Source organism: Sturnus vulgaris, chromosome 26 (genome assembly GCF_052056855.1).
Source record: "Sturnus vulgaris isolate bStuVul1 chromosome 26, bStuVul1.hap1, whole genome shotgun sequence".
Classification (NCBI taxonomy): Eukaryota; Metazoa; Chordata; class Aves; order Passeriformes; family Sturnidae; genus Sturnus; species Sturnus vulgaris.
In genome coordinates this window covers 3,376,689-3,401,354 of record NC_142268.1, presented here as the reverse complement: position 1 = coordinate 3,401,354, position 24,666 = coordinate 3,376,689, and the positions used below count along the sequence as shown (strand labels likewise).

The following is a 24,666-nucleotide window of genomic DNA, read 5'->3' as shown; positions in this document are numbered from 1 at the left end:
AAATAAACATAGCGATGGAGAAAGATCAAGACACTGGTCCATGTCCCAGAAATTATTAATTTTATTCATTTTACGTAATGAAGTAATGGATTGACACCAGATTGCAGTGAGGTGAGTCATGAGACTGTGGAACAAAGATGTGGTGCATCAGGTGGGACAACTGCAGCATCTGAGGGTACAGCAAGTGTAGAACAATCAGAATCACTGAATATCCCAAGTGAGAAGGAACCCACGAGGATCTCAAGTCCAGTCCCAGACTGGAGAGGCTGCACAGCAAAAGCTTGGCTGGGAGTGGCTCTGCTTAGTGCTATGAACCTGTTCCATAAAATCAGATTGATTTATTCAAATCATGATTTACTCCAAAGGTTACTTCCCCCCGAGGGTGCTGGGCACTGCCCAGGCTCCCCAGGGAATGGTCCCGGCCCCAAGGCTGCCAGAGCTCCAGGAGCGTTTGGACAGCGCTCTCAGGGATGCTCAGGGTGGGATTGTTGGGGGGTCTGTGCAGGGACAGGGGCTGCACTCATCATCCCTGACAGTCCCTTCCAGCTCAGAATATTCTGGGATTCTGTGGTACTCGGCTATAAAAAGAGAAAACAAAATATCCAAGCAGTTCTTACAGCTTTAATTAACAGCAGTGTGAGAGTGACTCTGTGCCCAGGCACTGGATCCACTGGAGCCCGGGAGGAAGCGGGTGGGAGTCATGTGCTGAGTAGGGAAGGTGTAGGAGGATGGAGAGAACCCGATTTCTGTCTCCAAACAGAATGTTCCCGTCCCATCACTCAGCCGGGGGCTGGGAGGTCTCTGAAGGTGGCACAGGGGAAGATCTCCCTGTCTCCCAGGTGACAGATCCGTGTGCATGTGAACACGGGACCGTCAGGGCACAACGGGACCGCCGTCGGCAAGGGCCTCTTAAAGCCGGGTTTCCCAGATTTGTTTGAATCAACCCCGGCCCGGCCCAGCACCACCGCAGCGGCGGGGCCGGCCTAGAACCCCTCAGAACGGGGAAACCGGGTGAGAAAAGGGCTGACGGAGGATTCGCTGGAGACGTGCGGAGGCCGTGAGGGGCAGTGGGACCCAGCCGGGCACCATCCCCGGTCGGTCACCATCCTCGGTCGGTCACCAGCCCCTTTCGGGCACCGTCCCCGGTCGGTCACCAGCCCCGGGCACTGCCCGGCTGGGCCGCGGGGCAGCCAGGCCGCGTTGCCATGGCGACAGCTCTGCCTCCTTCCCGGCGTGCCCCGCGTCCTCACGTGACTTCCCACCCGGAAGTGTTGCCATGGCGGCGGGCGCGCTCGGGGGGCTCGTGGCGGCGCTGGAAACGCACCGGGGCCGCGACCGGGCGGTGAGTGAGGGGTCTGAGCCCTCCGGTACCTGGCGGCGAGTGAGGAGGGGAGTCTGAGCCCTCCAGTACCGGGTGGTGAATGACAAGAGGGGAATCTGAGCCCTCCGGTACCGGGCGGTGAATGAAGGGTCTAAGCCCGCCGGTACCGGGCGGTGAACGACAGGACCCGACTCTGCTGTAGCGACCCACCCTTAAGGGGAAGGAAGCACCTGGGAGATCCTTAAATACTTTCCGCACTGGTGGAAAGGAAGGACAAAAGGCAGAGGGTCCACAAGCAATCCAAGTTTTACCGGTAAATGACGCGCGGGAGGGAATGGGTATGGGAGTCCCGGAGCACAGGGCAATGGGGTTTGGGTAAAGGGAAGAGAAATTGAAGAGGGAGAGGTAAATTAGAGAAAGGAGAAGAGAAAGAAAGAGGACAAGAGGAAGAAAAAATGAGGATTAAAGAGAGGAGAAAGAGAAAAAAAAGAGATCACCAGCCCTGGTTCCAGCATCACCTTCCCTGGGGCCCGCAGGTCCGGGCGCTGTGCTACGGCTGCCAGCTGGCGGGGGCAGCGCTGCCCGGGCCCGCGGGGCTGCCCGGGGGGCTCCTGGCCGCCTCTGCCCAGCTCAGCTCCTGCCGCACCGCCCTGCGCCTCTTCGACGACCTGGCCATGCTCCGGCACAGCTGCAGCTACGGGCTGGGCCCCGAGGTGAGCGCGGCCCCGCGGCCCCCGCAGCCCCCCGGGCTCCTGTGCCGCGGCCGTGCCCCATGTGCCGCTCCCCGCAGGGCGAGGACGCGCTGGTGCGGGGGCTCTCGGTGCTCTGCAACGTGGCCAACCAGCTCTACTACCCCTGCGAGCACCTGGCGTGGGCGGCGGATGTCGGCATCGTCCGCGCCGGCTCCCAGAAGTGGTGGACGCGGAGCACGGCGCTGTGGGGCTGTGCCCTGCTCCTGGGCATCCTGCGGTATGGCCGGGATGGGCACGGGGTATTACAAAGCTGTGGGAAGTGCTCTTCCTCACTGAAGCAGTTAGTGCAAGAATAAAAAAACCTTTCTGTTTGGTGCTGTTGGAGAAATAACTCTGTTCTTTTCAGATCACTGAGAATCTTGTTCCAGTTAAGAAGAAAACTGAGCCAGCACAAGTGGTATGATTTCCCTCCGTGGCTGTAGAGCTGATGATGCAATCCCAGAATGGTTTGGGATGGGGGGGACCTCAAAGCCCATCCAGTGCCACCCCTGCCATGGCAGGGACACCTTCCACTGTCCCAGGCTGCTCCAATCCCAATGTCCAGCCTGGCCTGGGACACTGCCAGGGATCCAGGGACAGCCACAGCTGCTCTGGGCACCCTGTGCCAGCCCTGCCCACCCTGCCAGGGAACAATTCCTGCCCAATATCCCATCCAGCCCTGCCCTCTGGCAGTGGAAGCCATTCCCTGTGTCATGTCCCTCCATGCCCTTGTCCAAAGTCCCTCTCCATCTTTCCTGTAACTCACCCACATCTGTCAGTTCTCATCTGTAGCCATCACAGTTAATAGAACATTGTGGACTGTCACTAATATCATCTTTTTTTTCCAGCAGCACTTCGTCACCTCAGAGCCAGCAGAAACTGAGAGCCCAGGTGAGGGCTGAAGTTCTGAGCATCCTCATGGACACAGCAGATCTCTCCAACGCAATCCACTGGCTGCCTCCAGGATTCCTCTGGGCAGGAAGATTCCCTCCATGGTTAGTAGGACTCCTGGGGACCATCTCATCCCTGATTGGAATTTACCAGGCATCAAGAGGAGCAAACTCTGAAGCTGCTTAAGCCATAACTGAGCTTCACAAGCCCAGTTTTCACATGGTAAAAGTGCCTTTAGTGCCTAGGCAGGGTGTATTTTAACTTTCCTGGGTTGATGATTGTCATTCCAGATATCCCATAATCGGGACTGGAATCCAGATGCCTGTTGCAGAGGGGATTGTTTGCAGCTGACAATTTTTATCACTCTTCATCAGGGAAATAATTCAGGTGAATCCTCTGAAAATCAAGACTCTCCTACAGTGGGTAAAAATGAGGGGAAAAGAGTTGCTTCCATCTGTCCCAAAAGATCAATGCAACCTCCCAGTGTTTTCTGCTACTTAAAGGAGCACAGTGGGCACGGTTCTGTCAGAGGGATGAATCCTGTGAGTTCACTCTCTGCTCGGTGCTTGGTGCTGCATCTGAGCCAGGGATGGGAGTTATCCAGATATTTTGGGGTTTGGGCTCAGAGCTGATGCCCAGAGCTCAGACAGGAGCGAGCAGGGGTGTTGTTTGTGACAGTTGTGTTTTCTCAGAGGTGAGAGGGGCAGGAAATTGTCACTGGGAGCAGCCTGAACCTTCCTAGCCTGCCTTGCCCGTTTAAGGAGAAATGTTGGACTTCCCACGGAGCTGAGGCTCCAGCTGTGCCTTTGTGGAATGCCGCCGGGTGGAGCTCTTCCACCAGGCTCCGGCAGCTGCCAACGGACCTTTTTTTTATTTAAAAAAAAAAAAAAGGCAGGACATTCATTAATCACCTTTCAAAGGAGCAATCAAACCAATGCCAAGGTGGGGTTTGCAGTACAGTTCTGGGCGTTACCAGTAATAAAAGACACAAATACTTGAAAGGTGTCCTTGAGTGATCATTCCTCCTGATAACAGGGAGAAGTTCTTTATCTTTGGTCCTGGAAAGCTCCAAAGCATTAGTGCACGTGTTTCCAGCCTTCCTCCTGCTGAAATAATTCCCAGCCCCTGCCTGACTGCCATGGAAATGCATCCATTGAAAAGAGTTTTGCTTAGTCTGCGTGTCCCTGCCCCCAGCATGGCACATGCTGCACTTCCAGGAGGTTTGACCTTGGTTTGTGTTGTTGTTTTCGGCCTGCACACGGGCAGCTGTGTCCTGCCTGTGTTCAAAGAGCAAAGTGAGGCCTGGATACTCTTTATCCTTTGCCCTGTCCTTGGTGTTTATCTGGACCTTCACCCTGCAGTGTCCCTGAGGAAGCCTTCCTGGCTGTGCTGGGGATTTGCTGCCAGACTGACAGGTTTTGGTGCAGCTCAGGGCTTACCTGGAGGAGACTCTTGTTTTCTCTCTCCTTTTCTCAGCCCCGTGCCTGAAGAGGGGGAGCACCCAAGTCCTTCTGCTTAGGGACAGCTCTGGCTGTTGCCTGGTCCTGTCACCCTCTGTTGTGGCTTCTGCTGCAGTTTAGTGTTTTTTAATATTAAATCAGATTTATTTTGTATTCTTAACCCCACTGAATCATTCCTCCAGGACTCACTGTACTGCTCAGCACAGGACAAGTGTAGCTCTGCCAATTAAAAAAAAAAACCAAAAAAACCCAAACCAAGAAACCCCACATAACTTCTGATGCTAAATTAATAAACCTCTTAATCATGCATTAATTTTAATGTAGAGAAAGGACACTGTAAACTGCTCTAAGTGCATTCACTTCATCAGTTCCTTCACAAGTGACCTTAATTTGCAGCTGGTAAAGCTGCAACGTGCAGAGATAAATCAAAGTTGGGTAATTCAGAATTTCTGGAATTTGTATTTTTTCTTGAGGTGGTTTTGATCTCTGCTGACACACAGTGTTTAAACACCTGCGGTGGCTGCTGCTGCCTCTCCAGGGCAGCACTCGCTCATTTTTAGCACAAGACCTTGTGCAGGCAGACCCAATCCTCCCAAAACTTGGTGGTTTTTTACTCTTCTGATGTGACCATCAGCCCAACTCGTCTCTCACTCCTGAGAGAGGGTGACAATTCCTTCCCTTGGCGAGGAAAGCCTCCTGCGCTGGTGTTGGTGATGTGGATGATGGGCCGGGCTCCACATCTCCCAGGTGGGCTCCATGCAGGACATTCGCTGAGCAGGGCTGGTTTGTTGGGCCACGACCTGTCTTTGTCAGCAGCGGGGATCCAAAGGCCGCGGGCAGGCGCTGCTGATCCCGGCGCACTGTCCCGTTTATGGCCCTTTATGGCGGGGTGAGTCCGTCCGCAAAGCTCGGCCGCGCTCGGGAGCCTCAGATCCGCCGTCCCGGCCCCGTGGAGCAGCTGACCCGGGCCGTGCCGCGATGTTTTGGGACCGGGGGACACCGGCGGACACGGCGGGTCACCGGCGACACCGCACACGTGGGGAGGGGACACGGCCACGCCGCCCGCGGGCAGGGCGGGGGCAGCCGGAGGCGCATGCGCACGGCCGGCCCCGCCTCCCATTCACAAAGAGCGAGCGCCGGGCACCGCGGCCGCTGATTGGCTGCGGGGCGGGCGGGGGCGGGGCCGGCGCGGGGCGGCCACGCGGCGTCGGCGGGGCGGCGGCAGAGCCGGAGCGGAGCGGGACCGGGCGGGACCGGGCACGAAACCGGGCGCGGAACCGGGCGCGGAACCGGGTGCGGGACAGCGGGGACCGTGCGGGACCGGGTACGGGATAGCGGGGACCGGGTGCAAAACCGGGTACACAATAGCGGGGACGGGGTGGAACCGGGTACGGAATAGTGGTGACGGTACGGGACCGGGTATGGAACCGGTTGTGGGATAGCGGGGACCGTGCGGAACCGGGTACGGGACCAGGTGCGGGATCGCGTACAGGACCGGGTACGAGATAGGGCGGACGGTGCGGGACAACCGGACCAGGTGTGGGACCGCGGGGCCGGGTGCAGAATAACTGAGTCAGGCGCGGGACAGCGGAGCCGGGTGGGTCCAGGACACCGCGGGTACGGGTGCGGGACCTCTGAGCCAAGTGGGAACCCGCGGAGCCGGGTGCGGGACCGCGGAGCGGGCTGGGCGCGGGCATCACCGGCAGCGCAATCGCCCCCTCCCCGGTACTACGCGAGGCCCGGTGGAGTCGTGCCCTGCACGGGTGTCTGGTCCAGGAGCTCCGGGTGTCCCGTTTCGGTCGGTGCCCCGCGGCTGCGGGACGGCCCCGCCGCGCTCCCGTTACCGGCCGGTACCGGCTCCTCTCCGCGGCCGTGCCGGGCCCGGGGCCGCGCTGCCCGTGCTGACTCGCCGGTTTTGCCCCGCAGAGCGGCCTCAGCACTATGTCCGTCAGCAGCCACGAGAACCGGAAATCCCGCTCGAGCTCAGGCTCCATGAACATCCACCTCTTCCACAAACCGGGCCACGCCGACAGCCTCCTCACCCAACTGAACCTGCTCCGCCAGCAGAACCTCTTCACCGACGTGGTGCTGCGGGCGGGGAACCAGAGCTTCCCCTGCCACCGCGCCGTCCTGGCCGCCTGCAGCCGCTACTTCAATGCCATGTTCAGCGGGGGCCTGAAGGAGAGCAGAGATGCCGAGGTCAACTTCCACGACTCGCTGCACCCCGAGGTGCTGGAGCTGCTGCTGGACTACGCTTACTCAGCCCGGGTGCTGATCAACGAGGAGAACGCTGAGTCCCTGCTGGAGGCCGGGGACATGCTGCAGTTCCAGGACATCCGGGATGCTTCGGCTGACTTTCTGGAGAAGAATCTCTACCCCGGGAACTGCCTGAACATGCTGCTGCTGTCCGATGCCCACTGCTGCGAGCGGCTGCTGGAGCTGTCCTGGAGGATGGCCTTGGCCAACTTCACCTCGCTGTGCAAGACTGAAGATTTCCTCCGCCTGCCCAAAGACAAGCTGCTGGAGCTGGTGGAGAGCGAGGAGCTGGAGGTGGAGGATGAGACGCTGGTCTATGAAGCCGTTATAGGCTGGATCCGCTATGATTTGCCCCGACGCCACGAAGTTCTGCCCGAGCTGCTGCGCTCCGTCCGCCTGGCGCTGCTGCCCGAGTCCTACCTGCGGAAGCAGGTGGCCTGTGAGAAGCTGGTGACCAGCCACAAGCTGGGGGAGGAGATCGTGGCCGACGCCGTGCGCTGCAAGATGAAGATCCTGCAGAACGACGGCCTGGTGACGGGGTGCTGCGCCCGGCCCCGCAAGGTCAGCCAGGCCCTGCTGCTGCTCGGGGGCCAGACCTTCATGTGTGACAAGATTTACATGCTGGACCATAAAACCAGCGAGATCATCCCTCGTGCAGACATCCCCAGCCCCCGCAAGGAGTGCAGTGCCTGCGCCATCGGCTGCAAGGTTTACATCACCGGGGGCAAGGGCTCCGAGAACGGCGCTTCCAGGGACGTCTGGGTGTACGACACCCTCCACGACGAGTGGGCCAAAGCTGCTCCCATGCTGGTGGCGCGGTTTGGCCACGGCTCTGCCGAGCTGGACCACTGCCTGTACGTGGTGGGGGGTCACACGGCCATGAGTGGGGCCTTCCCAGCCTCTCCCTCCGTGTCCCTCAAGCAAGTGGAGCACTACGACCCTCAGCTGGACAAGTGGTCGCTGGTGGCTCCTCTCCGGGAAGGCGTGAGCAACGCCGCCGTGGTGGGAGCCAAGATGAAGCTGTTTGTTTTCGGGGGCACCAGCGCCAACCAGAACAAGCTGCCCAAGGTGCAGTGCTTCGACCCCTGCCAGAACCGCTGGACGGTGCCCACCAGCTGCCCCCAGCCCTGGCGCTACACGGCGGCCGCCGTGGTGGGCAGCCACGTCATTGTCATCGGCGGGGACACCGAGTTCTCCGCCAGCTCCGCTTACCGCTTCCACAGCGACACCTTCCAGTGGTCCAAGTTCGGGGATGTCACGGCCAAGTGCATCAGCTGCCGCGCTGTCACCTCGGGTAACAGGCTCTACGTGGTCGGGGGCTACTGTGGGGCTCAGCGCTGCAAAACCCTGGACTGCTACGACCCCTCGTCCGACACCTGGAGCAGCGTCACCACGGTGCCTTACTCCCTCATCCCCACCGCCTTCGTCAGCACCTGGAAGTACCTGTCTGCCTGAGCGTGCCGAGCACCTGCAAGGTAAATGGCTGTGGGTCAACCAGAGGGATTGTATTTATATGGATTGTTTAACCTCTGTATCAGGTTAAAACTTCAGGGGCGGATGCACATGGCTCCGGACTGGAGTTGTCCTAGAGAACAGCCTTGTGTGAATATCAGCTCCAAAACTTCCAGGCTGCTAGTGTGGGATCTCCCTGCAGGAGAAGGGTCTCTCTAGGTGCTGAAACGCTGCAGGGAGAAGTTCAGTATAAATAACAAGACTCTTAACCTGGCATCTTGGCCTGTGCAAAGATTTTGGGGAATGCTGTGTGCGAGGATTGGGTGTCGTCCCTGGGTCAGGAGGCTGGAGGAGTCGATGTTTTTGCAGGCAGGCTGTCTGCAGGAGCTGGGACAGACCCCATGGTGCCACCGGCTCCGGCTGCTGCTTTTAGCACAGCCTCCTCCTCCTGGTGCCACGCTTAATCTGCCAGTGGCACCCAAATGTCTTGTGGGACGCCAGGGCTGTGAGCTGGTGCCAGAACAAGATTATAGCTGGGATTTAGTCCCAGAATGGTGGGTAATTGCATTTATAAGACAAGCCTTGTCTATGTATAAACACAGGGTTTCTCTGCTTCTAATTATTCCCTGGTGTCCCTTTCATGCCATTGCTTTTCTGCTACACAGAGATTGACTTTCAACATTTGCAACTGGAATTAAACCTTTCTGAAGGCTTTTGGCAGAAACGATGCCAGTGAATCACAGACCCTGCAGGGTTTTCTTTTCTCCTTGCAAGAGTTGTACTGCCTAAATAAAATTATTTACTGTAATAAAATATCCAGTGATACCTTTAGAAAATTCCTGGCTGTAGAGGGAAATCATCTGGCATTGCTGGGATTTCTCTGGGATTTGAGGCCTGAGGAGTGGGGCTGGGGTTGCTGTGCCCTGGTCTCACAATACTCTGCTCTGCTCCACAGGCTTCATACCTGATTTTGCCAAGTGCCTCCCTTGACTGAGGATCCAGATGGAACATGCAGGCAGCAGGAGCACCTCCTCCCACTTGGAAGTCTGTGAGTTGGGAGCCAGCGTGGAGCCCATCAGCACCAGCAGGGCTCAAGGCAACTCAGCTTTGGCTTTGAATTGCTTCTGCAAATCCATCCCCTTGGTGAGGCCAGGGAGGGAGCAGGCACGGAGGGACCTCCTTAGTCTGGCAGCTTGTGCTGTCCCTTGAGACAGCAAAAGGTTTCCAAGTTTTCTCCTAACTTATGTGATCCCCATAACCAGAGGGATTCTTTTTGGTTTCAGTGATAGTAGAAAGGAGAAAGGACACTCCTGACCAGCTGCAGGACTGCACTGCTGGGACTCAAAGCACCCAAGCAGTATAGCCTGGGATGGCAGAACATGTGACAGTACTTTGCCCATGGGCTGGCTCTGTACATTTATTTCTTTTTTTATACAGCAGTTTTGTGTGTTTATTACTCAGCCTGGAGCTGCTTCAATAAATCCGAGTAAAATCCACCCCTTGTCCCTTGCCTGTTCTGTGTGCTTGAGGTGCAGGTTTTCCCAGCCTGGAGGAACAGTGAGGAGCATTCCCTGCTGCAGTCCAAATCAAGGGCTCAGATCTTCAGATCACAGATCTTCCCTATAACTTGGGACTGAGGAAAGCTCAGATCTCACACTGCCTTCTAGTTTCGAAGGAGACACAAATCTCTTCAAAAGATTAAGGTATTCTCTGCCCTTTCCTGGTCACTCTCCACAGAGTGGGGTTTCCTCACTATCCAAAAGAATGGGAGAAGGTGTTGCCCCTTCTGTCCCAAAGGGCTGCGTGCTCCAGGTGGGGGAAGGCAGTGCCTGGGAAAGAAAAGCTCTGTTAAGGGGAGGAGGTGAGACAGGAACCAGCATGGTCAGAGGAAACAGGCACCAAAGGCACAACCAACTGTCTCACCACAGAAGCATGGTTTGGGTGTGATCCATGATTTCAGAATTAAATAAATCAATGTCACATCTCTTCCGAGCTGCTTGCACAGGCAAGAGCTGGCAGGATGGGAAGGAGGAGAGCTGCCCTGCTGCTGGGGGCTGGAGCAGATGCACCAGCTTCATTTCCACCCCCTTTTCTGATACTTTTGCCGTTTTCAGCCCCCAGGCTGGGCCTTTTCCCTGCACCCTTGTTGTGCCTCCTCTCCACCGCTGGCTGAGCCCAAGGGGAGCTCGTCAGGCTGCAGGGAGAGGAGCCCAGAGCCTGCCTGGAGCACACAGGCAGCAGCAGGGAGACAGACTCCTTTTGATGAGCAAAGGCTGTCAGGATCATGGGATCCAAACATCCAGCAGCTCCCAGCCTGGCCGTGCCTTGCAAGCGGGGAAAGTCCCAGCACGGGACTCTGCTGGGACCAGCAGCTGTCTGGAAGTGTCTCCAACCCTGTAACGCAGCCAGGAGCTGCCTCACCTTTGTTACATCTCCAGCTACTCCTGAGGGCTGGACAGAGTCCGACTGTGCTCAGCGAGCCGGAGGAGCAGAGGTTTCATTCATGGCCGTTTGAGCAGCAGCAGCTGTTTTGTTGATGCTGCCAAGCAATAAACGCTGGCTGCCCGCCACATCCGCCTCCTGCTCCCGGCATGGAGCAGCCTCCAGCAGCAGGGTCCGTCTGCCTGGCGTTCTCTGAGCCAGGCTCGGGTGTTCTCAGCTCGGGGAACGGGCCCCAGCTCTGCTGCTGCTGCTGCAGCCTTTGCAGGGGCTGGGTATTGTTCCCTTTTTCAATCCAACCCCTCGCAGGGAAAACCGGTGCTCCAAGCACACCTGGGCTGGGCTGGGCTGCTCCGAGGTGCTCCCTGCTGCCGGCAACAAAGCCAGCAACAAAGCCAGCCCGGGCTGCATTGCATCGGTTCATCCTCCTTCACCTGGCAGAGAGCCCCCTGTCCCTCCAGCTCCACCTCCTCCTGGCAGCGAGCAGCTCCCAGCTCCAGGAGTACCCTGGGGAAAACGAGGGAGCTTCACTGGTGCGTGCCTGAGTCGTCCCAACAGACCTGTTTTCCCAGTTTGACATTTCCATGCGTGGATCCACTCTGCTGCTTCAGGGCCAGAAGGTTCAGGCCAACTGAGCTGGAGGTGAATTTGGTTTAGAGGTGAATTTTGTTGCTGGGGTAGAAACCCTCATGAATTAATAGAATTAATTTAGAATCTCAGCATAGCTCGAACCTAGCCCTCTCCTAGCCCAGCCCCCCACTTTGTGTCTGCACCTCCAGCTGCAGGATTTAGACCCCAGCCCAAAGTGACATCTGGAAGAGACAACTCACATGGGCATCACCAGGCTCAAAGGCAAAACAATCCAGGTGTGAGATCACTGTCCCATGGGATGTCCCTCTTTTTACACAAAGCTTAGAAGCCACCACAGCCAGAGAAGTTTGAGATCAGACTGATCCACCTCCCTCCTGGCCACAAGACAGACAAGGTTCATTTTAAGGGAGTTGCTACTTGGGTTCGTAGGTGCCTCCTGCTACCAGAGCACCAAGACAGCATTGTGGCCTTTCTCCCTTCCAAGCACAGCAGTGGCTGAGAAATTCCCCTTCCTGATTAAGATGGGATATGGATCATGAAAATGTTCTGCAGCACATCCACCTCACATCTAGCAAGGAACTGTTACAATGATTATTCATGGCAGCCCAGGAAAGACAAAGTTTTAATTACACACAGTGTGGTTTCGTTAATGACTTCCAATGTTCCAGAAGGAAAAAGGGACATTGCACACCTGAAATTCCCCTGGCAGATCTGCATTTCATGTGTAGTCATCTGGGATGGCTTCAGGTCTAGCAAGACACTGTGCTCCACACAGAGAAATGACATCAGCTGCTGCTCTGACACGGGAGAGGCACGTCCACACTGTGCTGACAGTGAGGTGTTCTCATGGTCCTGTGCACAGGGAATCCTGGAATGGTTTGAGTTGGAAAGGACCTCAAAGCCCATCCTATCCTACCCCTCCCATGGCAGGGACACCTTCCACTGTCCCAGGCTGCTCCAATCCCAATGTCCAGCCTGGCCTGGGACACTGCCAGGGATCCAGGGGCAGCCACAGCTGCTCTGGGCACCCTGTGCCAGCCCTGCCCACCCTCCCAGGGAACAATTCCTGCCCAATATCCCATCCAGCCCTGCCCTCTGGCAGTGGGAAGCCATTCCCTGTGTCCTGTCCCTCCATCCCTGTGCAAAGTCAAGGAGGCCCAGAACAAAATGATGCTGCCCTGTCTGAGCCTCCAGTGCCTGTGACAGTCCCAGAGCTGGGGACTCTGTCACATGCTCCAGCACTGCCAGCTCCAGGAGGGTTTGCCTTTTATCCTCTGCCACATCCCACAGGCACAGCAGCAGCAAACTATGTAGGACAGGCCCCACATCCCTGTCTGCTGAGCCTTGGGCTGGCCCCGTTGCTGGGATGAGAAATTAAACCGGATTTGAGTCACAGGGCTGAGGAAAGGGAAAGGCAGCAAGCAGCACATTCCCACTGCTGGAGCACACTGTGGAGCCCATATCCTTTGTGCATGTTTGTCCTCGAGCATCTGGCTCACAGATGAATCTCAGATGCACGTATGGGAACCATCAGCCTTGTCTCACCCACATGAAAGAGAGATGTTTAGCATAAAGCTGGTCATTGCCGATGGCCTCGGCGTGATTCATCCACAGAAAGAATGTGGTTTGGGTTTCGGGTTAATTAGCTACAGATTGGAGAGAGAGACAAGGCAGGGCGGAGCTGCTGGAATATCGGCGTGAGCAAACTACCAGCTCTGAAGGCACCGCCAGTGTGTCCTCAAGTCACACCCTCCCTGAAATCACACCCTCCGTGTCTCACACAGCAGTGACAGCATTGTCAGTGCCACTGCCAAGCAAGGTGTTTGCAATCCCCAAGGAATGTCTGCCTTGCTGTTGTGGCAAAAACTGAACGCAGCAACACCTACACACCTTTGAACAGGGATGGCTGCAGCAGCACCGAACTTCTAACAGATGCAAATTCTGCCCAGGATTTAAACTTGCCTCTGCTGAGCTCTGGGCTGCTGCAGCTGGGCAGTTCCCAGTGGGAATCTGTGCTGCAGGGATCCCTCTTGGCCATGTTAACCCTGGAGCTCCCTGATCCAGGCTCTTCTTGACAATTCCTACAGGTCTGACATGAAAACAGCTGCACAAGAGCACAGTGCAGCTCCTCTTAGCTTCTCTCCTAGACTATCCTTCCCTGCTGTCCCTCACTAAACCACTTTGATTCCACTTCTCGCTGCCAAAAAATATTTAGAAATGGACGTGGAGTGACTGGCCTTGCTGTGGTGACACAGACACGAGGTCTGGAAGCACAGAGGCAGTGACTGATCTCCAGTGGGCACTGTGGCTCAGCTCCCAGGAGCTCCACAGATGGAAGAAATATTTTCCTAAAAAGAGCACAAGCAAAAGCTTCTACACACACTCACTTTGAGACGTCATTCTCTCACATGACAGCCTGTCAGCTCCCATAAAGACCAAATTTTAAACACTGGTCTGCCTAGAAGTCTTTGATTATTTATGCATGTGGAAAAGTAGAAAAAAAATTGTTTTTCCAGTGGAGTTCCAGTTTGTGTCACGACCCAGATGTCACATGCACTTCAGAGGCTGACAAATGCTGGCTTGTTTTACTGACTCCTGCACACAAAGGCCCAGAGTCCCCACAAAGCTGCTTTGATAAGCCCCAAAGGCAGTGACAGGCAGACCACACTGCCAACAACCTCGGCTCAGGGTTTTCCTCACCCCTGGCTGCAGTGCAGGATTCAATGATAAACCCCTCCCTGTCCCTTGAGAGCACCAATCCAAGGCCCAGTTCTCCCACTGTCTCCCTGGTTTTGCATCTGTTCTCCTTTCTAGCAATGATTGGAGGTTACAGCTCTCGGATTTGCTTGGCAGCTGTGCCACTGGTGGGGATTTCACCAGGAAACTCAGCCTGCTGCAGAGCTGGGAAGAGCAGCCCCAGCCAGAGGCTATGGGATGGTGCTGGCAGCAAGGGCTGCCAAACTGGCACGAGCACTAGGGAGAAAGTTTCTATTTTTGTTATCCTTGTTCCAAGTGGGAACCGATACTGCCTGGGACAGAGCCAGGCATGTTCTCAGGCTGGCACCACGCAAAGCACCTCCACGCTAATGTAAGCAACTTAACTAAGTTCTCTCTCTCTCTCACCAGCAGAGTTCAGATGTTTGGGAGCAGCTGATCTTTCCCTCAGGTGCTCACCTCACTGCCAAGGGCTGCAGCTATTTGTATTCTGCACTGAACTCCTCCTATGCTCCGTCCTCTCCTTTGGAAAAGCGTCACAGATTTGCTCATTATTTCTGTCCAGGCTAGAAAATGAGAAGCACGTGAGAAGTGGCAGCTGCTTTGATCTTCATTCAAACAGAAAACAACAAATAATTATATAAAGGCAGACAGTTTTTAAATGTTCTTTTTTTTTATTGCTAGAAGTTGGTTTCAGTCCTATTGCAGCTCTGAAATCCTTCAGTGGAGAAACATTGCAATCATTGTAAAAATCATCATTTGGTGTGCTAAGATCATGTTTACAATTAATCAAGAGTGCACAATTCAACAGAATATTAACATTTAACCATCAACTTTACAAATAAAATAAAGACTACAAAGATGTTGCTACTGCAGTATCAACAGTAAAGGAAATATTTACAATGTTTACACCCTAACGAAAAAACAAAACCAAACTCTTCCCCAACAAAATGGTCAATTTAACCATGGACCATGATTATTTATTAAATCTTTACAGTGCAAGGTGGCCCTAGAAACCAGACCTAAGACTAAAGAGCGTCAAGAGAGTTCACAGCTCTGAGTGAGATGCACGCAGTTATGCCAACAGGATCTACACCCATGAGAGATCTCCTTCAGGCTACAGACAGAAATGGAATTTGAAATCAACTTTTCTAAAGTGCTCCAATTTCTTTCAGTACAAAAATATAAAAAACTGATTTATAAACATGGCACAAATGTTATGAACCAGAGCTCACACAGATGCTGTCTGAAGAGGAATGTGCTGATGGTGGATGAGGAGGTCGCCAGTGGTTACAAAGATGTTGGGTCTGGTCTCGAAGAGAGAGCAGGGGAAAGGCTTTGCTTTGCCTACAGCACTTGTGTAACCTGGCATGCAGATCTGTTTCCTGGTAAATGTGAGAACTGCTGGGGAAGACAACAAAATCTCCAAACTCCCTTGCATGGGGGGCACAACACACAGGGACTCCACTGAGCAGCACCGGGGAGCCTCAGCTCCCATTCCGCAGAGTTAGAAGTAAAATGAAAGAAGTATTTTTAACCCTTTCCTAGTTTAAGTTTCGACTCTCATTGTAAATGCAAATGACAAACACCAAGCTCCATGTATGCAGAATCATCTGATCACTACTCAGAAAGACAAAACTGCCTGCAAATTATTTAGAATGACTGCTAGCTGTGCAGGAAGGCGAGTACCTGGATGAGCAAGCGTCTCTAGGAACACCAATTCTTCTGCCTCACGCTGGGGGATGATCAGCGATCTCAACTCGTGGGACATTGCCACAGCTACAATCCACAGACAGCACACTGAAAAACTAGGGAAGCATCCACAACACACACAGGGCAGCTGTGCTCAGCACTAGTGGCCATGGAGGCATCCTCAGCCTGGAACATGGAACCTCCACATTCCAGATGGGAAGAGAAAGAGGAAGCCTCCTTAACACCAGAGTTCAAATTGAAATCAGAACCACAGAAACAGCCTCTACATTGCAACATCACAATACTGGAGAACAAACATGCTGATAATTTTAAGGCTGTGACACCAAGCAAACATGGCGGCAGTTCAAAGCTCGTGCTGGCATTTCCTCCACACCCCAGCTCAGAAAGAAGCCAAAAGGCACCTGGGAGGCACAGAATTTTGAACTGTCTAATCCTCAGAAATCACTTAAAAGTAAAGTTTTATCTGAAGTGATCAAAAAGTCCAATAGGAAGGATGTGACTCAGAATCAAGAGCAGTTACTTAGCCCAGGACACAGCAGTACTTCTCAAACTAATTCACCTAGAAGAGTTATTTTTCTAGGAACAACATTTGAGTGAAGGGGCCAAAACCAGTTCACTCATCTGGAGTGATTTGTTAACAATTTCACAGATTCAGTTTTGCACAAGTGAAGAGACCCATGATTCATTTAAAGGAAGTCATATTCATCAAAAGAAAATAATTCACTTGCTTCCCTCAGCCTTCTATGGACCCCCTGCCCACACTCTGGTAGCAATGAGGTATCACAGCACCTGCTCATTCCAAAACCTTCTCCAGGCTGACCCCAGTGACAGAAGACACCGTCTCTGCTCAGGGTACAAACAGGTTTCATAAGGGCAGCTGCAGCCAGGCACTGAGGACAGAGAAAGATTTCTAAGGTCATTTCTCAGTTACAGACTGAAGACCCATATTCCAAGGAGCTTCTGGAGTTTGAACCAACAGCCTGGCCTGTCACGAGCCTGGGGACATTTGTTAACAGCCAAAACTTATTTCAAGCACTGCTGACAAGAAGCATTTAAAAAGTTAAATATAAGTTAAAACATTAAAATAAATGGGACCTCACTGCAGACTTTACATGTCACTGTTCTATATTCGAATTCAAAATTCAAAAAACAGGAGAAGAAAGCAGTCAGTGAGCTGCTCCAGCCCTTCTAGCACTCCCTCCCATACTTTAGGACAGGCACAAAATAAACCTAAATAAACGCTTCCAAAAATTGCTTCCAAGCACCCAAACTGACATCCCTTTTTGGCTGAGGAGATTTACTCCACTGATGCAACAGCTTTAGGCTAAAACTCCTGAAAACCTGGTAATTTAAGGCAGTGGGGGTATGGAGTTTTCACTAGGAGTGGCTCAAACCACAGCATGGAGGAGAGAACACCCTGTGCATTCCTGCTGCTTCCCTGTGTGCTTCCAGGGGAAATTCCAGGGGACCAGAAAATTCCAGGGTCTGCACATCATCCAGTGGAAAAATCACTGCCAGTCCTACAGAGCTGCTGGATCCCACACTGCTGCATGGATCAGGAGTTACACTGATTTTAAGAACACCCCTCCATTCCAAACTAACTTTTTGGAATGCAAAAACTGAACATGGAGTGGAACTCTGTTCTAATCACCAAAGATATTGCATCCCAACAACACCAAATCATCAGTGGAACAGTCCCACTCTGTTTCCTGCTGACAATCACTCCAGGTTCTGCAATGCTGCTGATTTACCAAGCACTCCTTTGTTATTAAAGCCAAGTGTATCCAATTTCACTTGTTGGGGGCTGGGGGAGCATCCCCAATGTGGTAAGGAGCCAGTCTGGAGTTTCCTCTCACTGAACTCAGTATCACTGCTTCAGTGCCAACACCACTCAGCTAAGAAAAAGACCCTTAAATCCAAGAACTATTCCAGCAGAAGTGCTTGTCCCTAAGACCTTCAGAATTCTGCAGCTTATCTTTCCCCTGACCAGTAAATTTGGGTTTTTCAATTTCTCATCTGAAGGCAATAACCCAAATTATCACCACTTAAAAATATAAACTGCTGCTGTTTTCTGCTGAAAGTTGATGAAGTTTCTTGCCCTGTAACTACTGAAATAATTTTAACTCTCAAGAAAAGAGAAGTTATGGCCTTAAAGGTATCAATAATATCACACAGGGCCTAATCACAGGGATAGCTCAGTGATTTGAGGAGACTGGCAAACACCACTGGATCCATTGCCATGAGACTGGATGGAGAACTGACCAGGCCTTCCATTCACTGCTGCTAAAATCACTTTAAATCAGTTATAGATATTAAAAAAAAGCTATTATCAATCATGTCCTAAAGGTACTGATCCAAGATTTTAAGCTTCGAGATGCTGATTCCTTTAATTCTGTAACAATACCCCTAAACAATCTCTCCTGTGCATCATTATCTGACCAGTCACATTCAACACACACCAGAACACACATCCTTGGGTGAGAGAGGGAAAAGAATCCGAGACACAGAGTGAAAAACACAACACAAAATGACTGTGCAAATTACTACAAAGGGAAATAATGCCTTTTCAGCAGAACACTTAATGTCACCACCATTCCATGATCAAGAACTGACCCTTTTCACAAGAGGTATCAAAGCTGGTTTAGCTGAAAGCAGCTAAACACAGGTTTAGCTCAGAGTATGTTTTTATTACAATTATTTTTAATTCTATAACCAAACAGTTCTTAATCCCTTCATTCCTAACACGATGCTGCAGAGAAGTCTCTGCAGTAACAGCAGCTTTGATATCTTCTGGTACTGGGAGTAAAGTCCCAACAAATTAACAGACAAACAAAGGATGCAGAAAACAGGATTAAACAAGACAATAAATTACTGCATTCGAACGCTTCTTAGACACAGAACAAAATCCAAGTCTCTAAGTTCATTCTGAACCAACCCACGAGTTTGCCTGGGAACCTGTGCTGCTGTCCCCAGCAGGGACACAGGATCCCAGTGACGCTGGTGGCCAATGAAATGTGCATTCAGTCCAATTCTTCATCATCACTGTGAATTCTCACACATCCAAACACAATCAGGTGGAGCTCCTGCCCCTTGAAGACTCTGTCAGAAGCTCACCTTACCTTCTCTTCCACTGTACCTGGCCACGGGGCTTGTGCCACTGGGTTCACAGTGCCTGGCACATCTGGCTGGGAGGGGACTGGCTTGCTGTCACCTGGTTACCAACACACAACCCATTACTGACCTGAACCTGGGAAAACAGATTTAAAAATGTGCAGCCATTTTGGGGCCTACTTCTAAAACTTTTTACATAAAAATCAGGATGGTTCAACATCACCGATAACAATTTACAAGATGGTGCCCATGAACAGTTACATTCTCCAAAAAGAGCACATTACAATAAATGTCAGAATTTTAACATGCTCTGAAGTGATATAGCCATGCCTTGTGTCAACACACTGGAGAATTTAAAAGCAAATTGTTACTACTGTGCCCTCATTCTGAGCTGCTGGCAGAGAAGCCAACAAAGCAGGACAGTAATCCTGGTTTGGTCCTTGCTTGTAGTAACTGGGCAGGGATCAGAAGACATCCCTGTCGGGTCTCCATCACGGTGCACACTGGGGCCTGAGTTCTTGAAACAGTGTGTCAGGTGATTCATCTTCAAATGGAAACAGTTAGAAGAAAATGACATCTTCTTTGCTGGTATCATCTTGCACATTCAACAGACTGGGCTGAGAGGGCACCAGGGGCTGAACCTGAACGTTATTGGGCTTGAAGAGAGTCGCTGAGGCAGATGAAAGTGCTTCTGGCTGAGCATCTGTAGGGCCATACAGTTCTAGAGGGAAAAAATGGAAGAAGACATATTCATGACACTGCAGAGAGAGCCTGAGGCACATCCACGGACAGGCAAGCTGGCCAAGGCATACCTGGCTGGAATGCAGTGGTCTGGCTGCTCGGGAGGGAGGGACTTGCTGACCGCCTGCCTCTCAGGACAGCCTCCTCTCGTCCAACAAGCCTGGAGGGAAGCAGCTGCTTCTGATCAACAGAGGCTAAAGAAAACATTTCATAAATTAGCATCTGAGGTGAGTAGCACTTCACAAATGTCACTACTTCATGCTGGGGACACTGTACTGACACCTTTACACGCCCAAGAAAGCTGCAAAATCACAAAGAGCTGCTCCTACTTAAATTTTCTCTTCATCTGTTTAAACTATGAATACTTTTCTCTTCCTTGAGACTTCTAGTTCAGTTACAGGCAGACCCTGACAATCTCAGATTTAAAACCCAGTATTATCAAGCACAGCAGAGAGAGGAAAAAAACTTTGTAGAATTCAAATAGCAAATGGCCATTTGTGCTACTTCTAACACGCAGAGCTGTGATGAACTTTTGTCTCTGCTCTCCATCTGTCTCACAGCTGCTCAGCAGCACAGCCCACTGATTCTGGCATAACAGCCTCCCAGTTTCTTAGTTTCAACAATGAAAGCAGTTCATGAAATGACTATTCTGGATATAAAGAACCTCTCTCTTTCAGTACACATTCCTTACATGTCACAAAACCCAATTTCAATACACAGCGTTTTGCCTCTGGTACAGAAAGTTTTGTTCCATTTTATTCTAAGATCTACACATTGGCATAACAAGCATGAAGCCCACTAATGCTCACAAGAGAATAGAGACCAATATATTTGTGGTTTATACCTTTCATATAAATTACAGAAAAACACCATTAAGTCCATTTCCACTGCAGAGACCATTATGTAAGAGCTATTAAAAATAAACAGGGGAGATGTGGCATTAGAACTTTATATTACCAGCATTTGGTATGCAGGGTAAGAGGATACAGAATTCATTTATGTGCAAAACCATAAGCAAGTTTGCAAAGGCACTAAACTTTATGCACGACAGAGACAGATGTTTCTGCAATGTGCCAAAGCCCTTCCCCCTGCTCTCTCTATCAGGTTTGGCCTGAATCCTCTGTAGTAGTGCAGAATGATGGACAAGTCTGCCAAGTCTGAATCCAGCACGATGCTAAGAAGCTAATTTTGTAACTTAAAATTACAGGCTATTCCCCTAAGCTGACAGCGGGGCTACTTTAAGTGTTAGAGATAAAATGGTTTTTAGTGTGTCTGTCATTGGCAAAGATCACTACTCCAGTACCCAGCACTTAGAAGCAGAAATTACACCAGGACAGGGTGACTGCATTTTTACTTGCTTCTATTTGTGACAAAATTAGCCCCTTTCAACTCTACAACACACACAGCATCTCAATTTTGGCCTGCAGATCTGTATTTAATGACTGACTCGTGCTAAGAAAAGCACTGCATTCAGTGTCACTACAACTCTGGACAGACAGCAAAAAAAAGGCTAAGCCAGCCTCAAAACATTTTACTCATGCACAACAACTTTTTTTTTTGGTTTTGCTCTTTTTCTTTAACACTACAGTTAGACAAGAAAACGTCCAGGTTTACAACCTCTCACCACCATTCTGTTGTGCTGGAATACACAACTCCATTTTCAATATTATCCCTTTGTGTTATATTTCCAATTCAAATAGTATAGACATGGAACTCCTAACAGGATTTTAGGAGGTTAAGAGATTTTAACTGCAGCAAACACACGAATAACTTGCAGCATATTAATTTCTGGGTTTCATACAGAGGTCTAACTGCAGGGTTGTCTCCCTGTGATGCTGGTGGAGATCAGAAACGCATTTAAATGGACTTAACATCACACATACCTGAACTGTCTGTCCTATGAGATGCTTTGTTCTTGCCACCTTTCTCCTTGCTTCCTTTTGTGAAGGTGGCCAGCTTGGTGGGGATCTGCTGCTGGACTGCAGCAGGTTTCTGGATCTGGTTGGTTGCACTCAGGAGATGTATTGGCACTTCGTTCTTCAGGGAGGCCCTGCTCTCCAGGCTGGTGCTGTCCCTGCGCACCAGGTCCGGCCGCTCCAGGTACTCCAGCCCGGCCACCGAGCTCACTCTCACCGAGGATTTGGAGCCAGCTGCAGAGGCTTCCACCCCTTCCCCGTTGAAGCTGATGGAATGACTGATCATCTGGCTCTGCAAGAGGAAAAAGGCATTCTAAGTCACCCTCTCCAGCACAAGGAGAGAACACTCCCAGCCCCAAGAGCACGAAGCACTTCCTAGTGCAAAGCAGAACAGGGTACACAAAGCCTAAAGGTTCCTGAGGAACAGAAAGAAAAGCAAGAGTGTAAGTCCTTGGACACTGAAAAGAACCTCAGCAGCTCCAAATCGCTTAACAGTGCACCTAGGAAAGAGCAGATTGCACAGGGTGATGACAGAGAAGAAGAAAGCAGGACTTTCAGAAAGTTTCAATGAACCAATTTCATCAGACCTCCAAATTTCTATTTAAAACACAAGAAATGTTTCTAGAAATCAACTGTACAAAATGCTGTTGATGTAGCACAGTTTCTGCAATCACTTGCCAGCAACAGGACAGTTCCTGAATTTGAAAACTACTCAGTCAGCCACAATTGAAAATAACTTATTCTCCATTTCTATCTTTTTAAAAAATATTCTCACTGCCAAACATCTGGGTGGAACTTCACAGGCACGGGGAAATTGCCAGGCTCTGATCCCTCTGAGAGTGGCCATCACCAGCTACTTCAGGTGATGGTTCCAGGAGCCCAGTGAAAGGCAAAAACAGGTTGGTGGTCCAGCAAGTGCAAGCTTCATATAGAAGCAAACAGGTTAAAAGGAATAAAACTGAGAAAAGCAATGCCTCACCTGGCCCATTTCTGGGGAGAAGGTGCCCGACACCGTGTTCTGCTTCTTCAGCTTCTTTAGCTGGTCCAGGCGCTCCCTCTCCTTCTCCACAGCCCTCTGTGCCTCCCGCAGCCTCTCCAGGTCGTGCTGATAGGCCTCCCTCTGCCTCTCCAGCTCTTCCCTGTCCTGGCTCAGCCTCTCCTGCTGCTGCCGCAGATCCTCGGCGCGCTCCTGCTGCCGCGCTTCCGTGAGCTCAAATTCCCTCTGCTGCCGGCTCCTCTCCCGCTCCAGGCGCTGCTGCTCCAGCTTCAGCTGGCTCTGGAGCTTCTGCACATTCATCAGTTCTTCCCTCTGCTTTTCGAAGTTCCTCTGCTTCTCCTGCTCCAGCAGCAGATTCCCTCGGGTGGACTGCAGCCGGTACTGCTTCTCCCGGTCTGCCATGGTGGCTCGCTGCACCTCGATGTAGCTGTCCTGCTGGGATATCACAGCCTGCAGGGGATAGAAGTCCAGCATGAGGCACCCAGGTTCAAAAAACATGCCCAGCTAAGCAGGAGACAACAGCATCTACCAGGTGAGGTGACAGAATCTTTTTCTTCCAGAGCATATCTTAATTCCAGCTCCTACAGCCCATGGTGACTGACACGACACTGAAGATGGCCAGGCAAATAAATTATGCTTATGTGTGTCAAATTGGACATTTCTTGCACCTAGAATTGTTACCCTGAATCAAAACAGTCAAAATATTGTTGATTACAAGGCAACAGTAGAAACAACTAATCCATACACACGTGTATGAATAATGAGCACAGAGAGCAGATAGAGCCTGAAGGAGGAAAAGAATTAAGTGAGCAGGAAAAAGGAAATAATTACTTAAGACAACAGCTCTAACACTTCCTCCAAAATACCAGGCACAGTTTCCTTGAGTCTCAGGTCTAAATTCTGCACTTCACTCCACCTTTAGGGGATATTTTCAATGTAGCTCCTCTCTACACTTGCATAATTTTTATTACATTTAATGCCTAACAAATCTCTTGGATAGTAAATAGTGGTTTACCTGAAGACTGAAGAGCAACTGTAACAGCGTCTGTATCCTTTGGACAAGCTGAAGAGGAGGAAAAAAACGTTAGGCACTTGAGCAGAGCTCTGTTTTGAGGCTTTAGACCTTTTTTTTTATTTTTAAACAGTGAAAATAATCCATGGTATCTGTACAAAAACCCACACAATGGAAGCACGGCCACCAGAGTACTCTAGCATAGCAAAGGCCAATATGCAGGCACAAAGAATTTCAGTTTATTATCCTTGTGCAGATGTGAATCAGTGCCCAGCAAATCTCCCTGGGATTCCATGGAGAAGTCCTCATGATCTTCTCTTCACCTGAACTATTTAACCATCACTTCCTCATGTGCCCTAGCACTGAATCACTGCACAGGTCCAGACCTCACAGAGATTTAGAGGCAAGTTTGACCAGTGAGCTGTTAATGTGCTGGGTTCCACAGAAATTACAAACACTGAGTTTTGGAGGTAGTTTGGTTTGATTTTACATGCTATCATTATACTATGGCTATTTGCCATTGGATTTCTTAACAGCAGAAACATCATACCTGAGACTCTATGGTGGGCTGAAAACCACTGCTGTCATCCAGCCTCGTCCCATCACCCTGTAAGGGAGACAAAACCAACATTTGTGCTAGGAACACTTGTTGGGCACTGGCAGTGCTGCCAGAAAAAGCTGAGATTGCTCCCATTCACTGAAGGACATACACCAAAAATACTGAATTCATAAGCCAAGCTGGAACAGCAGTGTGCTGATTAAAGGCTGTGCTAATGGTACAGCATCAAATGAGCAAATGGAAAACAGAACTACCTTGCCTCTCAAGTGCTGAACTACCAAGACACCCCACAAAACACCCTTAATAGAGTCAAGAAACTTTACACACAAAGCTGTTCCAGTCCAGCCCTGCCAGCTATGACAACTTTTAACTTTGTGAGATTTGTTCTGCACCCACTATCATGATTAGGAACACAAGGAAAAGCATTTAAATCCTTCATAAGCTCAACATACAGTTTGAGATCCTTCCTCTGCATCAGAAGAGAGCTCATGGAGTTGCACATCTGAACTCAGTGCAGGGCCTCTCCAGTCCCACTGCCTCTGGTCAGCACCACTGCTCTTCCTGCCACCTGAAAGAGGAGAGGAGGATGAGGAGCTCACCAGCACAGTGCCTGGGATAATTCAATGAGTGCCAGAGCAAGCAGAAAACCATGGTGACTTCGAACCAAAATGTAACTGCATGACTTCTCCATGTTAATCTCAAGTGGAAGATCAGGCAACAGTGACATATAGGGCTGCTCAAAAAAGTTTAACACTTGAGAA

At 51.2% G+C, this 24,666-nt stretch overlaps 3 protein-coding genes and 1 long non-coding RNA gene across 9 annotated transcripts in view; 2 read left to right on the top strand and 2 right to left on the bottom strand.

Moving 5' to 3' along the window:
- Positions 1-1,248: 1,248 nt before the first annotated feature.
- On the top strand, positions 1,249-3,944 carry PEX11G (peroxisomal biogenesis factor 11 gamma). Of its 4 annotated transcripts, none has more exons than XM_088178974.1 (5): positions 1,249-1,342; positions 1,858-2,034; positions 2,112-2,290; positions 2,420-2,470; positions 2,904-3,944. In XM_088178974.1, the coding sequence occupies exons 1-5, from the start codon at positions 1,277-1,279 to the stop codon at positions 3,127-3,129; spliced, it is 699 nt and encodes a 232-aa protein (XP_088035100.1). In that variant the 5' UTR covers positions 1,249-1,276; the 3' UTR covers positions 3,130-3,944. The 4 variants fall into 4 exon arrangements, with proteins under 4 accessions (XP_088035100.1, XP_088035099.1, XP_014738368.2 ...); XM_088178973.1 differs by having other exon boundaries at positions 1,251-1,342; positions 2,901-3,944; XM_014882882.2 differs by lacking the exon at positions 1,249-1,342 and having other exon boundaries at positions 1,361-2,034.
- LOC148221203 (uncharacterized) lies at positions 1,253-3,944 on the bottom strand. Its single transcript, XR_015808462.1, has 2 exons — positions 1,412-3,944; positions 1,253-1,371 (listed from the first exon to the last, which is right to left on the bottom strand). It is a non-coding gene; the product is annotated as an uncharacterized LOC148221203 (long non-coding RNA).
- Positions 3,945-5,633: 1,689 nt separating this feature from the next.
- LOC106857167 (ectoderm-neural cortex protein 1-like) lies at positions 5,634-9,607 on the top strand. The gene is made up of 3 exons (XM_088178971.1): positions 5,634-5,727; positions 6,330-8,134; positions 9,067-9,607. The coding sequence occupies exon 2, from the start codon at positions 6,345-6,347 to the stop codon at positions 8,112-8,114; it is 1,770 nt and encodes a 589-aa protein (XP_088035097.1). The 5' UTR covers positions 5,634-5,727; positions 6,330-6,344; the 3' UTR covers positions 8,115-8,134; positions 9,067-9,607.
- Positions 9,608-14,507: 4,900 nt separating this feature from the next.
- ARHGEF18 (Rho/Rac guanine nucleotide exchange factor 18) overlaps positions 14,508-24,666 on the bottom strand; it is a 48,774-nt gene continuing 38,615 nt past the window's right edge. For all 3 annotated transcript variants that reach the window (XM_014882985.2, XM_014882990.2, XM_014882989.2), the window contains 7 exons: positions 24,358-24,473; positions 23,897-23,953; positions 23,350-23,397; positions 22,317-22,784; positions 21,305-21,629; positions 19,493-19,615; positions 14,508-19,401 (listed from right to left, as the gene is read on the bottom strand). In XM_014882985.2, coding sequence (XP_014738471.2) covers positions 19,241-19,401; positions 19,493-19,615; positions 21,305-21,629; positions 22,317-22,784; positions 23,350-23,397; positions 23,897-23,953; positions 24,358-24,473 — 1,298 coding nt within the window. In that variant the 3' untranslated portion in view covers positions 14,508-19,240. The remainder of the gene's footprint in view (positions 19,402-19,492; positions 19,616-21,304; positions 21,630-22,316; positions 22,785-23,349; positions 23,398-23,896; positions 23,954-24,357; positions 24,474-24,666) is intronic.